The sequence below is a fragment of the Myxocyprinus asiaticus genome, chromosome 49 (genome assembly GCF_019703515.2).
Source record: "Myxocyprinus asiaticus isolate MX2 ecotype Aquarium Trade chromosome 49, UBuf_Myxa_2, whole genome shotgun sequence".
Lineage (NCBI taxonomy): Eukaryota > Metazoa > Chordata > Actinopteri > Cypriniformes > Catostomidae > Myxocyprinus > Myxocyprinus asiaticus.
In genome coordinates, this window is record NC_059392.1 from 5,880,934 (window position 1) to 5,895,000 (window position 14,067).

Sequence of the window (14,067 nt, forward strand, 5' to 3'; positions counted from 1 at the left end):
ATTTGGCACTTGTTGCCAATTGAACTTTTCAAAGCGTGACTACTGAATCTGTTCAAGTGATAGTTCATCCCAAAATGAAATAAATTTGATCAAATGGTTGGGTTAAATGATCCAAACCTTCATAATTTCTCATTTTAGACTTTCAGTAGTACTGAAATGGTCTATTACTGGCACACATGCAGAGTATGTACATTTGCACCACCATGTGGTAAACCCGTGGCCAATACAACCCTGTGATAAAGCCAAAACATAAAAAGTCAATCTATGTATCAGCCCATCTGTCCTACGTCATTAAAAATTATTAGAAATTAAAGTTATCAAAGCCAAAAGTTGAAGCATTATCACATATGAATGCATGAATAACACTTTTATGTGTAATATGTGGTGAATTTTTGCATTTAGAAAGATGTTCTAATAAAAAGATCCACTCAAGTCTTTTGAGTCATTGACCACCTTTTAATATTATAAAGATATCAATATTGAGAGCCACAACAAAAAGTTAATAATTTGATAATACAAAACAAACAGGAGCTATATTTTATATATATATATAATATAGATGTGTGTGTATAGCCTGTATTTGTGGGACATCCATTTACGTAAATAGATTTTACAGTTGTGCAGAACAATGTACAAAATAGGATATATACACTGCCTGGCCAAAAAAAAAAAAAAAAAAAAAAAAAAAGAGTAGCATACTCTAATATTTCGTTGGACCACCTTTAGCTTTAATTACGGTGCGCATTCATCATGGCATTGTTTCAACAACCTTATGCAATGTCACAACATTTATTTCCATCCAGAGTTGCATACATTTTTGGCCGAGATCTTGTACTGATGAAGGGAGAGACGAACCACTCTGTAAAGTCTTCTCCAGCACATCCCAAAGACTTTCAATGGGGTTAAGGTCAGGACTCTGTGGTGGCCAATTCATGAGCGAAAATGATTCCTCATGCTCCCTGAACCACTCTTTCACAATTTGAGCCCGATGAATGTTAGCATTGTTGTCCTGGAATACGCCCGTGCCATCAGGGAAGAAAATAAATCCACTGATGGGATAACTTGGTCATTCAGTACATTCAGGTAGTCAGCTGACCTCATTTTATTACCGCTTAACATTGATGAGCCTCGACCTGACCAACTGAAGCAACCCCAGATCATAACATTGCCTCCAGAGGCTTGTACAGTGGGCACTATGCATGATGGGTGCATCGCTTCATGCACTTCCCTTCTTACCCTGACACACCCATTGCTTTGGAATAGGGTAAATCTGGACTCATCAGACCATATGATCTTTTCCCATTGCACCACAGTCCAATCTTTATGCTCCCTAGCAAACTGAAGTGTTTTTTTTTTCCAATTAGCCTCACTAACAAGTGGCTTTCTTGTGGCCACACATCTGTTTAGTCCCAATCCTGTAATTTCTTGTCACATTGTGCGTGTGAAAATGCTCTTACTTTCACTATTAAACATAGCCGTGAGTTCTACTGTCGATTTTTTACGATATGACTTCAAGCATTTTAGTGATCTCCGATCACGATCATTCAAGATTTTTTTCAAACCACATTTCTTCCGCAAAGCTCTTGGTCCACCACTACCCTTCCAGTTTTTAATAATGCATTGGACAATTCTTAACCCATTTCCAGTGATTTCAGAAAGCTCCTTAGTACTTTTCTTTGCTTGATGCAGGCCAATAATATGCCCCTTCTGAAACACAGTAACATATTTTCCACAACCACGGGATATGTCTAACGACATGGTTGTTTAAGAAATGAGAAGCTACACACTGCATCATTTAGGGTTAAAATAATTATTGCCAGCTGAAACTTATTAATCACTGCAATAATGATCCAATCATAGTCTTAAGTATCTGCTTATTTAAATCCAAATGGCGACTTTTTGGCCAGGCAGTGTAGTACATGTGTAAGCATTTACAATGCCGGGTGAAAAGAAAGAAATAAACAAGCATAGAAACATACAATGATACATAAAACAAACAAAGATACTGCATTTAACGACAGACCTCATAAACACGTTACGCAAGCATCAAGCATGTGCTATAATTTCTTTCTAAAGGATGCATAGTTTAGTGGTGATGGGGGAGGGTATCCTAAAATGTGTTTGTATGTGTAGACAATTTTTGGCACTGGGTGAGTTAAATGCTGTTAGTGAGTTCTATGAAATATGTGTATTAGTATTGTACAGATTATAAAACTGTTGTAACAAATGGCACTGATGGCAAAGGAAATTAAAGTGTCGTTTTTTTTAACCTTATCCAGTCAAAAATTACTAATGTCGAGGCACCTTTATGAAACCACTCTAAAATAAAGAGTAACGTGAGAGATATGGATGGATATAAAGAAAGTGGTGAACACGAAACTGCATAAAACGTTTCCAAACCTGGCGCAAATTTTTATCTGACGACATTGAAAGTGAAAAGGCGTACACAAGCCATGTTATATACATTTTAAGGCAATAAAACAGAATCAGAACAAAAGAAATGCATGGCTATTATTTGTGCGTATTTAATCCTATGATCCAACGTTACTAATTAATAGATCAGTCAACGAAGTGATCCATGAACCAACTATTAATCATACATTCACTGAGCAATTTACCAACCTCTGCTCTAAACCAGCTGACACCTGGCGAACAACTACAAAACGTTTTATTTACACTACATCGAAGCCAAAGCTAATCTCTGAACGAAAACCAAAAAGATAACAAAAGTCGCTAATCTTGCAAATGAAAGCTGTTTTAAACACTCGGACGAATTAAGTTATGAAGATGGTCGAGCTGAAATTGAGTGTCCGGCGACTCTTGAAGTGTGAGGCTATGTACAACACTTAGTATACTAGCATTCCCTAGCATAACTGGTTCCGTCCATGCTAACAACAATCAGTTGTTAAAAAAGTTGCTTCTCAGATTCAATTATAGATGCCATTTCAAATCCTTTGCTCCTCTGCAAGCCAAGATCATTTCATCCAAAAAGAAAGAGAAAAAGGGAGGCATCCTTGTGAAATAAGTGAAATATCCTTGGGGAGAAAGAAATTAAGGCACAGAGTGTTCCCATTTTAAATGATTAAAGGAACATTTTTGGGTGCATGACTTTGAGGGTACTATATATACAGTGTTTGCCATTATTATCACACCATACTTTCAATAAAGTACAATATCTCACAAGCAGAAACGCTACAACTTTCTATACGCAAATTAAAGCAAAGGGTTCGTATAAAAAGTATTTTCAAAAAGTAGGTAGCAATTAATCTATTACAATAAAACCAATCAGTCATATTTCCCTAGCTTAGAGAAATGTTTCACACAAATCTGTTTTGATAGCCTACACATTCATAATGCTATGATACAATCTCATAAAATGGCTTTATATTCTGCTAAAATAAGGCACAAAGGGGTCTGCAAATGTTGGACCTCAATCATGAAATACAAGCAGAACTAATTACGGTTGTGGAAACTTCTTGCGACACATTGTGACAAATTTTTCGCAAGAATGGTTTTACGAACGATTTACAAGTGTTGGGTTCGAGTCCACCTTAGTCGAGTCCGAGTCTTTAAACAATCGAGTCCGAGTCCAAAAGGTGCCGAGTCGGACTCAAGACCGATTCCATAACATGCCGAGTCCGAGTCGAGTCCGAATGAATCCGTTCATAAATCTGAATTCAAATTGAAACCGTAAAATCAACATCAATATGTTAAGCTTATTTTAACTTTCACAACTAAGAAAACACAATTGTCAATGAGGAGATTTAATTTGTAAAGAAAATAATCAGTGACCCTACCAAAAACCAGGACTGTCCTGTGTAATAAACCGGGACGTCTGGTCACCCAATCTATAATTAAATTATAAACAAAACATTTCGCTGCCCAAAATAACTTCATATTTCATTGTGCATTTTACTGTGGAAAAAGAACATATTTTAAGCAGCCCATCAATGCTTTTAAAACAGAAAAACAATAAATAGGTGCTGTTTATCTGTTTTTCAGAGTTGCAGTCTGCTTTATCAATTAAAAAAAAATGTCCCGACTGTTTAAAAAGTTACAGTTAATTCATCAAGGGCCAGTTCAAGCTGACAACACTGCGTGGACCTCAAGAAACTACAGATGCCTACGTGTGGATACATTATGCCTAAAAAGACTTAATAGCCCAATATTAATAATATTGTTCTGAATTTTTATTTAATAAAATAAGTTTTAGTAAACTGTGAGAGACATGATGAGGGTGACTTGACTTAATGAACTTCTTAACCACGACGAAACCACGTCTTGGCTGCACAAATGCCGCGTGCGATTTTACCAGCTGTCAGGTCCCATGCTGTGTGCGAAACTGCCTTGTAGTTTCTATTACATTTGCTACATACCTGTCTTTATCCGTTCGTTGTGCCAGCCACCTCGGTAATCGATGTTATACAGCAGTCTCCGTAATAACATTCAAGCGTATTGGTTGACCGAGTGTGTGGCTCTGCAGGTTTGTTTGCTCAATACGGTGAAACAAACTCTGGCTACGTCTACGACATCAGGGGGTATTACAACTGCTTGCAGATGGAGTGTCCATTTATTTCCATTTCGTTATTTTTATTTATTTATTTTGTTCATTGCATCACAAATCAAATACCATGGACTCGGCTAGACTCGGCTAGAGTCCCAAAGGCTCGAGTCCAAGTCAAGTCCGAGTATAAATGCATCCGAGTCCGTGACAAGTCCAAATCCATTAAAATTGGACCCTTGACTTGGACTCACAGATGGTACCCCAACTCTACGATTTACACAGAAATTGGTACAACTCATTTCCCATAAATGAGAGCCTTCAAGTGTTCAAATTTCTGAGTAAATTACTTGTAAACCCATTCTTGTGTAAATCTGTTTAAAAGCGACAATTTATGTTTTTTTTTTTTTACAAACATTTTGTACAGAAATTTGTTTGGCTTGTGTTTCATGAATGAGGCCCTTCTCTACGTACTAACAATTTTGGCTCCTGCTGTATTTCCTGATATATTAAGTCTTGACAACGGTATAGATTCACAAAGACGTAGTTAAAATTTCACTGTGGCCACAATCATTAAATATCTTAAAATCTTCTTTAATATCGTTAAATCTTCTTATCGTGATTACTTATTGTTGTTTGCGATCGTTCACTCTCGACTAAGGCTTTGACAGCTAGTCTACTGCATGTCTTCTGACAACTCTCAAATTTCTCTTTCTTTTATGACATTTTACCCCTTCTTTCTGGAGGCAGGATATGCTCGGCTGGCTGGTGCGGATGTCATGGCACGTAACACGGTTTAAGAATTCCTAGAATTCTTCCATATAAGCGTTAAAGCAAAAGCAAACTAAAAGAAAAGAGCGTAGCTGTGATCAGCAAATTAAAAGTGGACAAAAATGGCTCAATGGTATTTCCACAGTTTCGATTATATGCATAAAAAAGTACAAAAGACATTTTTAAACAAAACTGAACAAATAAATGTTAAGCTGTATCTTAACATTCTGATATTGTTGTAATACACATGAAACATATGGTTAATGTAGCCATAAAAAGTGAAAAAAGCAGACGCAGGGCGTTCAGAGAACTAAAGTCTTTACGTTTTTGTTTTTACTCCTTGATGACAGTGTTCCACAGCAAAAAAAAAAAAAAAAAAAAGAGCCAGAGTTCGCTTGCATTGAAAATGCGATGTCCGTGCGACGATCCAATTTTGTGTTGCTTTTTCCGCAAATCTGGCTGTCCAGTTTCTGAGTTTGATGGTGTTCGATAAGACCTTCAGCCTTTCGTCGGTGTTGTCCAGAAAGTAAAAGTAGGTGGAACTTCAGGGCAGTTCTGGGACAATCTTGCCGTCATCATATCAGCAATTTGTTCCGACAGTCCAAGGATGTCACGCAGGCCATTAGTAGACTATTAGTTCCTATAGTACACTGTGAATACACACTCACTGGATTATTCGCGACAAAATGCGGTCTTGGGAGTCCGGTCAACTGCCAACATTAGGGTTTAAGGTCTACGGGTGGGAAATTCCACCTTCTTGAGTAGATCGGTAGCAAAATAAGAGGGTTTCCCTTTAGAGTCGAAATGGCATCTTGTGTGCACCTTGTACTGATTTCACAGAAATATCATTGCTGCAATTAAAAGGTTCCACCGTTCCTTCTGCATACTTCATAAATGAACTCTAGGCTTCTCCACTATAAACACACACACATATGCACTTGCTCATGCACCTCTCCTTGCCATCATGCTCTCTTTTGCACTTTTTTCCTTGCCAGAATGATGATAAAAAAAAAATAAAAAAAAAAGATCTATCAGGGACGAAGAGCATGCGTTAAAAAAATGTATATTTCCATTTTGCCACTGCTCATTTCTCGTGTGCCTCTTAAAGATACTTAATATCTCGTAGGTTTTAAGCCAAGAGCCTCATCAGAAGCGTTAAGGCATCTCTCTCTCAAGGGACGAAAAAGTTGCGGTATTTATGCGTGCATACTATTTTTTAAGACAGGTACTGCTTGTCAGACCATTGACGTGGCAGTCACTGCAACGGGTGAGATAGGTCTCTTAATAGTCATAACAATTGCTTTGGTTGTTCTGGGAAAAGTACGTGGTTCCGTTGGCCAGCGAGGGAAAGTGGAACGTTCCTTTCTCCTCCAGTGGATGGTTTGCGATCTGTGGAGAGACAAAATTAAAACCATTAAAGGAATGTTTTTCCCATTCTGTGGCAATCATGCCATGATGTTTATTAAGTTGTGCAAGGAAAAGAATTTAAAGCAGAACTATCTCTGTTAAAAACATTTATGCACTTCTGTGCACAGTCTGCGGTTACTGACGAATAGTTCTGATGGCTTCCTTTATGATTTGTTAATGTACTTTTTATAGAAAACATGCACATTTTTTATGACTTTACTGAGCCAATGATTTTGATCACTCCAAGAGACAAGACAAAACTTAAAAAGTATATAGTATGTACTGTTTTTGGTTAAAATTACTACTTTCTGCCCACATGCTACTTTTATGCTGAGGAAATGCTTTCTGGTCCTTGCACCTTGGTTATTTTTCGAGATAATGTCACTAATGCTGTCCTAAATCTAAAATGTCCTCTTAAATTCAGCTAGGTTGAGTTTTTTGTGACTCAAAGCTAAAAAAATTTTTAGCGCTAAAAGTACTTTACCTGTCTGATTTAGCAAATATTTACAAAATATCTGCTATGCTTTTGCTGGCTATATACAGTAAAAATAAACAACATTGTAAATATTACGATTAACGTTAATGCACTTTTTATTTGACAATTACATCAGTTCAAACTGTCCATTTTAATGAATTAATTCAAATCTCTAATTTAGCTATTCATTTGCATCATCACTTAATCTTTACGCAACTTTGAATGTATTAAAATTAGGACTGTCGATTTAACGTATATTGCATGCAATTTATTTAAATTATAATATATTTGTAAGTATATTATATTTATAATAGTTTTAATTATACTGTATATTAAATTAATATTTATATATGCAATTAATTTAATTAATCGGCACATCATGTAATTAATTAGTATTTTGACAACCCTAGGTAAAAGCCCTTAAAGCAAGGCAAGGCAAGGATATTTATATAGCACATTTCATATGTTTTTTTTACCGATATAGCCCAGTCTAACTCTGAACTGCACCTAATCTGTTTCCTTCCCCAAGACGACTGAACACATTACGAAGATATTCATCCAGAGCATCACTTTTAACCTCTGAAGCTCTGGACTTCCTACAAAATTTCCTTTTATTCTGTACACAAGGTGGCAGTGTTTACATCCCATTGAAATTTCTTGTGATGGTAGAGCCGACCTAACCCAACATGTTAAAAAAGCCCTGGATGAGTTGATGACACATCGCGCCTGGCGTGAGAACAGGGCAGTCCCACTATTCTCAACAAAAACCTGGTGCTTTGATCCTGAAGTTGGAGCACACTAGTTTGAAGTTCTAATTATGCCATTGATTACATTATCCCAGTGTTTACCTGCGTCTGGCCATTGCAAGAGAGATACTGCTGATCAAGTATGCTTTCTGGAGTCAACCCCAATGAGACCTGGCAGGCTATGGGGCTGATGTTGGTATCCTCTTGTGGGATGACCGTTGTGCCCACGACTGACTCGCTAGGGCCTCTCTGGTAGTAGCAGGATGCCTGTGTAGGACTCTGGGTAACCAGACCTTTCCCCCTCTGGCAAGATACCGGATCTGCAGAACCATAACACATCCCGTTGACCGTAGGTTGAGGGGCGTTTACGAACATGCAGCTGTTGGTGGTCTGAGGGGGCCCGCTGTTGATCATCTCCCCTTGCTGAGGATAGACATTGTTAGCAGTTGTCTGGGGCAGGAAGCCTGTCCCAAATCCTTGTGTGTTTGTCTGTGGCATTAGCTGCCCAAGTGGGTCTCTTTGGAAGTCTGTTATTTGGCCGTAAAGCCCTGTCATATTCTGATGCCCACTTGACAGTGATTTAGGGACCTGTTGAGGGGTAGACTGGGATGTTGGCCAAGCAGCATTTTGAGTGTGAACAGAAAACTCTCCTTGTAGGTGTGCGGTAGGTGCAGAGTGCAGTCCTGTGGCATCTTGTGCGACTAAAACAGTACGGCCGCAAGTGTCCAGCAGCTTATTCACCATATTGTTGCTGTTGGGTACCCACTGAGGGTTCTGACTAATTGGCTGATGTTGTGGAAAGGAATTCTGGGCTGCGTTGCCCTGCAAAAAAGGGCTTTGAAGAGGGAGCGTCGTTAAGTTCGGAAGGGGCTGATTTCCAGTCTGTAGGTTCCTCTGGGCTGGTATCATTCCATTCTGTTGCAAGCCACCATGTAGGACCTGCTGCTGAGATTGCAGACCAAGCCGGACTTCCGTCTGGGGCTGACTACACTGGATGGCAAGAGGAGGATTAAACAGAATGTTATTATTGGTGGCTACCTTTTGGGGCGTCTGATCCGGTCCGAATGACTGGATGAAAGTATTTTCAGATAGCATCTGCTGTCCAACAGATATCTGTGGCCCCATATGGGTGAGCTTTGCCGTCCCTCTTCCAGGATTGCCGGCATCCTCTTGAATACTCATTCCAATAAACCCACCCTGACCTGGGGAGCCAGTGAGGAGATTCCCTGGCTGGCTGTTGAATCCCTGGTTAGCAGCTAAGGTGTTTTGTAATTCCATCTCTGGTAGGCACTCGGGCATCTCAACAAATGCACTCTGGTCCTTTAGCTGTTCAGGCATCTGAACGCCATTTTCCTTAAATAGTGCATCCTCAACATAGTTGAGAATGTCGTTGGTGATGATTTCATTGAAATCCATCTCGCTGTTGTAGTTCATTCTGAGCAAGGTGTTTTCCCATTCCTTCAGCTCTAAATTGTCCACATCATGCTCTTGAAGGCTGTTGCAAAGAGTGCTGTCTCCAATAATCTGCTGTAGGGTTTCCATCATGTCCTTTATGACACCTTCCTCCTTGATTCCAGCCACCGTACTGGGGGCCGATGGCTGCCAGGTGTTCCCAGGAACATTAAGCAGGGCGTGGCTATCCCCAAAAGCCCTGTCCAGGGTAAACTGGGAATTGGGGTCATTGTTCTGGTTATAGAGTGAATGGTCCTGCTTCAACATGCATCCCAGAAGAGATCCTGGGTCCAGAGATGGAGGTTTGAGAATCCTCTGGCCTTTACTCTGAGTTTGAATGTCTGTGATGTCAAGTGTGGGGCCAACTTCGTACAGGACACCCTCACCGGTGGCACAGTTGAAGGGTAGCTGCAACTTCCTTTGACGAAGGTGTTCCTCACCTTCCTCATTACTACAAAAAATATACATGTTAATACAGATCAGATCAACATGGACAATACCAGAAGATAGGCCAAGTTTAAATGCTTACGTTAGTGCTCTCTGTCGAGCAATAATGAAATCTGGCCTTCCTCCTTTATAAACAAGCCTAGCATTGGCCTGCACCCAGATCCATGTACCCCCTTTAGACAGGAGTCTGAAGACTGTTAAACCACTCTCTCCTGTCTTGATCACTAGGAATAAGGGAGAAAGAGAAACTTTAAAACATCAGATATGGAAATAATATTGCTAGGCTTATGGAACCCTATTAAGCCATATCAAGACATCATTGGCTTAATTTATGAGCCAAATCAAGTTCATAAACAACTCAACCTAGGACAGAGTTGGCTTTGATTTGAAAGAGCTTGTCAAGGCCTGATTTAACTCACTTCTAATGTGGTTGTCTGCACAGTACATCATGTCAGCAGCGTGGATGAACTGATATCCAGAACCTCTCATACAAATTTCAATCTCAGTATAGCCAAGAACCACCTTTCCTCTGCAAGATGAGAAAAAGACTGGAAAACGTTAACATGACAACATGTTCAACCTATCGTTAACAAAAACCAATAATTTTGTTTTTTTTATGCAAATAAAAATACTTGAATACTTAAAACACATTATTACTCAAAATCGAATATACAAAATAATTTTAGTTTTTGATACAAAATATATCATAACATTTAAAACCTTTACAACCTGCCTTCATTAAACATGAAATGGCACTACATAGTGATCTAGACGGACCTAAGAAATTTAAGTGACATCAGTTAATGCATTAATTGTGGAAGCCCTAAAATAATAATAAACTAAAATACTGAAAAACTACAACTTAACTGAAACTAGAAAACACAGGTAAAACTAAAAATAACTTTAAGATTCTTACGTTAAATTAAGAACAAAATAAAAATTCAAAAAATAATAAGCCTGGTTTAACAACTATGTTCGTAACACTTCCCAAAAATGTGTTTGTCCAACACTAATATTGTAGCTGGGTTCTCAAAAAGCAATCAAAGCTACCTTGTGTCAACCCCCAAGGGTGTGAAGTCCAGCTTGTGTTTGGTTTGGAAAAGTAGAGTCTTGCTCCGGATCTCCAAGATGGAGGGTGTCTGGAGGGGTGTGGCTATAACAAAAAGAGCAAGCTGGGGGTGGGCTATGGTCCCATCTTCCGCAATCTTGTTTTGTCCATGGAGATACTTCAGCCTCCCCTGGAAATTCAGGGCCTTTGGGGTAAAGGGAAGGGCATGAAGTCATTTTAGCCTCACGAGGGTGATACATTTGGTTTCATTAACTTACAGTGCATACGTGCATATTTTTTCACAAAGAAATCATAATTCTTCAGTAAGTTCATTTGTAAATTTATTCTAAATTTACAAAAAAATTAGAACCAACTGAAACTGATCCGAAGCATTAAAAACACGGAATATGTTTAACCAAAATGGTTTTTCATATACATTATTATTAGAAATTAAATAACTAAGTGACCCTACAATAAGCATCACTTATTGTAAAATAACAAAGATGCCGTATATCTCGATCTGAGATCCCTTTCAGTATACGTTTGCAGAGTGGCGAATCTATATATAGGAGAGGTTGTGCAGAAAGCCCTTATGTAGTGATCATTTGGGTGTGTTTTATGCAAACTGCTAACTGCGAGGATGTGCTCCTTCAATTAGAATACTCAATCAGATTAATCAACATTAGACAAAAGGTAGGAACAAATTGATGTGCATACACATTTTTTGAGAATTCTGCTAAACTTTTGCATGAGAACTTTCTGTGCACATAAATACTCAACTTGAGACCCGTTCAGAGTAAACCATCCACAGCAGATTTATTTATCCAACTACTTTGACTGTATCATTGTGTACCAACAATAGAGGGTAGTACAAAGGGTTCTTCCCAAAACTAAAGCCAAAATATCGATTTTGGTTTGGAAAAAGGGGGTAAACCAGTTGAAAAGACCAGCTTAGACCAGCATGAATTTCTATGGTCCAGCAGCATTGCATTGTTAGGGGCTGTTCACACAGAATACGTTTTAACATTAGTCTGTGCTGTTTTTCAATATAAACATGCACTATACGGACATCTTTGGTGTTTTTTCAGCATCTCATGAAGGTGCGACGTGTTTTAAAATGCAGCGTCATGTTAAATAAACGTTCACTTACATTGAGACACCTGTATTCTGTTCCATATTTTGCACTGTGTCTAGCTCTTTTTAATGCAAGAACGGCTCCTTAAGCAAGTTAAAAAGCCAAACCAGCGTTCTATTCTGGGGACCAGCATTCAACACACAACAAATTATGGTCTTTTCGATAAGGAATAGACATCTAAGATGTATACCAAGAAGCCGGACGAATTGTCAAGGAGACAACGGAATCGGCAACAGAAGCTCCGTTCCAGGAAGGAGGAGTTCTCTGGCGGGATGTGTTGAGGATTGTAGTTGACCATGTCTCTGGTGATGTCACTGCTGTTCTGCATTCCTGGAGACCGATTGGTTGTGCCAAAGCAAAGACAAAAACAAGAGTGGTGTAATTGGGTTGGAATCATTACCAACAATCATCATTCTGAGTTTATACAAAGCTCCATTTTATAAATCCCACCCAAGCTGTCTTGTTCTCGGCAAACATACTTTCTTGATTCAGCAATGACAACGGCAGTAGTCTACTCACAAACATTCAGGACTGGCACCACAAAAAGTCAATGATACCGGTGGGAACTCATTGAGCCTGGACGGATGTCACAGGCTGATTTTGCAACAGGGATAAAATTGCTACTAACCATCAGAGCCATCGCCGTCACATGACGTGGGGTTGAGAGCGAAGTGTAGTTGCCTTCGGAAAATTGCACGATCGTCTGTGTGAATGAGCTCGAATACACTCTGGTGGACCACATCCGACTGTGAAGACAGTGAGAGTGGATATTAAAAAACATGCAGCATCACCACAACCCAGATTTGTCCTCAATAACCCTTACCATTATGACCATTTTTGTGACCGTGTTATATAACTCACTTTTCCAAGTATTCTAACTTCAAAACCAAAATAAGTCCAAACTATTTCCATTTGCCACATTTTCCAAACGTCCCTTTTAGTTTTGTTCTTTCCATGGTGTTATTGGAACATGTTTATGCCAACCAAATCTCCATTGCGAAGGGGTGTATTTTCAGCTTTCTGGCACAAGAAGACCAAAGTAGATGATCTTAAAGATCTTCAAGAGTCATTTCAGGTTCCCTTTAATTACAAAATAAATATACTTCTGTCTACAATTATGATCTTATGATCAACTCTCTTATTTGGCCATTACATCATTTTCTTGAAAAAAAAAAAAAAGGTCTACATTGCCATTTTAATAAATTAGGAGTACATGTATTGCCAACAATTACAAGACTTGTTGGAGAGAAAAATCACAAATGAGGTCTCTTTAATATCTCAATCGTATCTGCTAGACAGCAATGAGATTAAATGGTGCACATTTTGAGACCTTAAGTCTCCTGCTCAGGTTTTCCTCCTGAGAGAAAGACCTCACCATAGGGTGATTCTCAAATAAATCCCGTAAAGAAAATGTTAGTGTCCAATTTTACTCTTAAATCAACAAAAACATGTAAGAAATTATATTTTGCATGTCTATTTTAGGGCCATTATGATTTTTTACATTGTGCCATTTTTAATGCGTCACACACATTTAACCTCTCAATTCGCATTACTGCAATGCAAAACAAGATGGTCTTTATAATATTCTCAAAAAATATATATGATTAAAATGTAAAAGTATTTAAAGGTTATATTAGGACTCCTTTGGCACAGCCTTTCATTTTCGCTGATAATAATGAAAAAAGACCGTAAAACTGCATGTTTTTTTTTACTGTAATAGAGTTATGATAATGATGATCATCACTGAAAACAGTGGGAATATTAAAACGTCTGGACATGTTACAGTAATCACTATGTTTACATGGACAACAGAAAGCAGCTTAATGCGAGAAAGCAGCGTTCCGGTTTAAATGCACAACATAAGCTGTGTACTCTTTACTCCCGTATATGCATGCAGATCGGTCTGTAAGCAGCTTTCTCAACAGCAATGTAATTCCCCGCGACGCTAGTGTAAATAACAAAAATGGTATCCGAGGAAGACTTCACTATTTTCATTCAAGAGTTATTGCTGTGTTTGTTTCCTTAACTTTCTATCGTGACCTGCAGCGCACCAGCGCATATACGCGAACGCGAGGGACCGTCGAT

The 14,067-nt window shown here is 38.7% G+C and overlaps 1 protein-coding gene across 1 annotated transcript in view; it reads right to left on the reverse strand.

The window, feature by feature from the left end:
* Positions 1-1,076: 1,076 nt before the first annotated feature.
* Positions 1,077-14,067, reverse strand: part of ahr2 (aryl hydrocarbon receptor 2) — a 99,737-nt gene continuing 86,746 nt past the window's right edge. The window contains exons 5-11 of the mRNA XM_051693234.1: positions 12,611-12,728; positions 12,173-12,312; positions 10,850-11,052; positions 10,219-10,328; positions 9,882-10,023; positions 8,003-9,803; positions 1,077-6,661 (exon numbers count right to left, since the gene is read on the reverse strand). Coding sequence (XP_051549194.1) covers positions 6,554-6,661; positions 8,003-9,803; positions 9,882-10,023; positions 10,219-10,328; positions 10,850-11,052; positions 12,173-12,312; positions 12,611-12,728 — 2,622 coding nt within the window. The 3' untranslated portion in view covers positions 1,077-6,553. The remainder of the gene's footprint in view (positions 6,662-8,002; positions 9,804-9,881; positions 10,024-10,218; positions 10,329-10,849; positions 11,053-12,172; positions 12,313-12,610; positions 12,729-14,067) is intronic.